Raw genomic sequence first — 3,347 nt, 5'->3', positions numbered from 1 at the left:
TCATCAACAAATTGGCGCCGCTGCCGGGGAAGGCAGCAATATTAAGTTTAAGTTAATTATTTCTTATTGTTTAGATTTTACTAAATTTGTTTCCAAGAACAATCTCATTGGTGTTTCGTTTCAGGTACATCTTATATGCGTAGATCGAAAAGTGTTGGAGATTTCGAACTAGATCCAGAAATTGAGCGCACTTTTCGAGTTTGAAGAAAAGAGGCTAGGTAAAGAAAGGAAAGAGCCAAGATGACTGACGCTGAAGATAATCTTGTTGTTAATCTTGACCAGTCATCTATTCAGGATCATGAAACTCCTAATCCTGCGAATTGCATGTACAAAACTCCTGAGATTGGTGCAGCTCAATATAACATCAATCCCAGTCTAATTCAGATGGTGAGCAATTCTGCTTTTGAAGGAGATATTGAACGAGAGGATCCACACCGACATCTAGAGCGCTTTGTGCAAATGTGTGGTTCATTCAGAATTAATGGGGTTACTGCAGATCAGATTCGTCTCCACATGTTCCCTTATTCTATAAAGGGAAAAGCTTTGGAATGGTTTCAACAATTGTCAGATACTGCTCTAGCTACTTGGGATAATCTTTCTACCGAGTTCTTATCCAAATATTATCCTTCTGATAAGACTCAGCAAATGAGAGCTATTATTCTTACTTTCAAAGCACAACCGGGTGAAGGCTTGTATCAGGCATGGGAGAGATACAAGGCATTGTTGAGAAAATGTCCACATCATGGTTATGAGGAATGGATGGTTCTGAGTACTTTCTATGGAGCTTTGAATTCTGATATTCGGCTGAGTTTGGATGTTGCAGCTGGAGGAAATTTTAAGAAAGCACCTGTTACTCAAGCTAAGGCACTTCTCGAGGAATTGGCCTCAAATAACTATGCTTGGGCACCTAGTGGTACAAGCTCAGTGAAATCAGCACAAGCCAGTGAGATGATGAACTTGCTCACTCTGAAATTGGATGCTCTTACTCAAGAAGTTCGTGGACAAAGGGCAAATGTCAATGCTATCTCTTCTCCAATGGAAGGATATATGGATCCTAGTGTTAATCAGCACTCTTATACACAGCAGTTTCCGGACGAAGCATCTTTTATCCAAGGAAGACAGTCATGGCCTGTTCAGAATAATTCATATTACAATCCAAATCAGAGGCCGAGCAACAATCTTTCATACAACAACAATCATGCTTCCAATCCACAATATGCAGTTCTTAAGCAAAATCAACCTCCTGGTTTTCAACCCCAACAACAATATCAGCACCAAACAAAGGAAAAGAAACAACCTGCTGATTGGGAAGTTGCACTCGGCAAGATGATACAAGGAACTACTGGGGCTTTTGCTAATATCGAGACTAAATTCGAGAAGGTTGAGTCAAGGATTGATCAGATAGCTACGTCACAGAAGATGTTGGAAATGCAGATTGGCCAAATCTCTAATAAGGTTGGTGTTCGTGAGCAGGGGTCACTGCCTAGTCAACCAGATGTGAATGTTAAAGAACACTGCAAGGCTATCATGTTGAGGAGTGGAAGAGAGTTACCAGAAGTTAAAGCTCCTCAACTGAATGACGCAACTCTTCCTCCTAAAAAGAGAAAGTCATATCAAACTATTGTGAAAATTGCTGAAAAGATTGAGGATGAGCCAAAATATGAGACTCCACCGAAAGCTAACGTGAAACAATATGTGCCTCCAATCCCTTTTCCACAAAGGTTGACAAACCGGAAGTTAGAGAAGCAATATGAGAAATTTTTAAAGATGTTTCGGGAGATACACATTAGCATTCCTTTTGCTGATTCTTTGGCTCAAATGCCTCTTTATGCGAAATTCATGAAACAGGTATTATCTAATCGCAAGAAGTTAGAGGCGGTGGAGACAATCAGTCTCAATGAAGAGTGTAGTGCTGTTATACAACGGAAGATTCCTCCTAAACTCAAGGATCCTGGGAGCTTTTCTTTTCCATGCCCTATTGGACAAGTCGGAGTAAAAAGAGCATTGTGTGATCTTGGAGCTAGTGTGAGTTTAATGCCACACTCTATTTACAAAAGACTTGGTTTGGGAGAGCTAAAGAAAACAAGGATATCACTTCAACTTGCGGATCGAACTATAAAATATCCACTGGGTGTACTTGAAGCTGTTTTAGTGAATGTTGATAAATTTGTTATTCCTTGTGATTTTGTTATTTTGGAGATGAATGAGGATATTGAGATTCCGATTATCTTGGGAAGACCATTCTTGGCTACTGCTGGAGCAAGTATTGATGTGAAAGCCGGCAAGCTTTCACTAAACGTGGGTGAAGAAAAAGTTGAGTTTGATCTTGATCAAGTTATGAAGGCACCGTCACTTGAAACCGAAAGCTTTGCTGTGGATATTGTTGAAGAACTTGTGCAGGATGTCACTGATAATATTCTCGAGAAGGAAACCGAAGGTGATGGAAACGATTCTTTGAAACTCCGAGAAAGGGAATTTAAGGAGATGGATTTGACACTTAGACCATTTGAGATGGTTTTGAAAGAGCCACCATAAAAAATGAGGTAATTACGTCGAGCTAATGACGTTAAACAAGCGCTTCTTGGGAGGCAACCCAAGGTATAAAATATATTATATAATATATTTTGTAATTCTTTTAAGTATTTTAGATTTTGTGTTTTTATTTTCTTTACTCCCATAGATGCGTTGATGGTGTGTTTAGTGTTTCAGGTTATAATAATATATTGATATTTGTGGAAGAATCTTGGCATTTTGTGGTAATGATGTTATGCACGATCATGCACTCTCTCGTGCACCTAAATTAATCATGCGTGTAATTTTTCTTCGATATGCACGGTCATGCAGTCTGCAGCATGCTCATGTCTCACCCAACCTAGCTCTCGACTGAATTTAAAAGACCTTGCACGATCATGCACTTCTGTGCATGATTGTGTAGTCAATTGTGTTGGCTACGTGTGATTTTGGTGGCATCAGCATGGTCGTGCAGTTTTGTGCATGATCATGTCCTACCTTCACTTGCTTTTATGGGTTCTTGCATGCTTATGCAACACTCCTCAACCACTTCCACACTAGTCATGGATCACGACACTTCATGCGTATGCACAGGGGAGTCTTCTTAACTTTTCTTTGTATAATTAATTATTATATTATATTATATATTATTCATTGAGGACAATGAACCATTTAAGTGTGGGGATGTGTTTTCATGAATAATAATAAAATTAGAATAAAAATTTATATTGCCTTGTCTTAAATTTAGGATATTCATGATAGTTGCATTTAAATTAGAGCATATAGTTATTTAATTTAGCATGCATTTGTTTTTGTAGATTTTTATTTTTATTAAT

At 38.5% G+C, this 3,347-nt stretch overlaps 1 protein-coding gene and 1 pseudogene across 1 annotated transcript; one reads left to right on the top strand and one right to left on the bottom strand.

Annotated features, from left to right (window-relative positions):
• Positions 1-240: 240 nt before the first annotated feature.
• Positions 241-2,535, top strand: LOC108207373 (uncharacterized). The gene has a single exon (XM_017377825.2). It carries the CDS (start codon positions 241-243, stop codon positions 2,533-2,535), a length of 2,295 nt encoding a protein of 764 aa, XP_017233314.1.
• On the bottom strand, positions 635-749 carry LOC135150966 (small nucleolar RNA R71; annotated as a pseudogene).
• Positions 2,536-3,347: the final 812 nt, after the last annotated feature.

The sequence above is a fragment of the Daucus carota genome, chromosome 2, assembly GCF_001625215.2.
Source record: "Daucus carota subsp. sativus chromosome 2, DH1 v3.0, whole genome shotgun sequence".
NCBI lineage: Eukaryota > Viridiplantae > Streptophyta > Magnoliopsida > Apiales > Apiaceae > Daucus > Daucus carota.
This window is presented reverse-complemented; position numbering and strand designations above follow the sequence as displayed.

Bases quoted from the DNA above. Each gene is read 5' to 3' on its own strand.
- LOC108207373 (XM_017377825.2), top strand. From the start codon at position 241: ATGACTGACGCTGAAGATAATCTTGTTGTTAATCTTGACCAGTCATCT.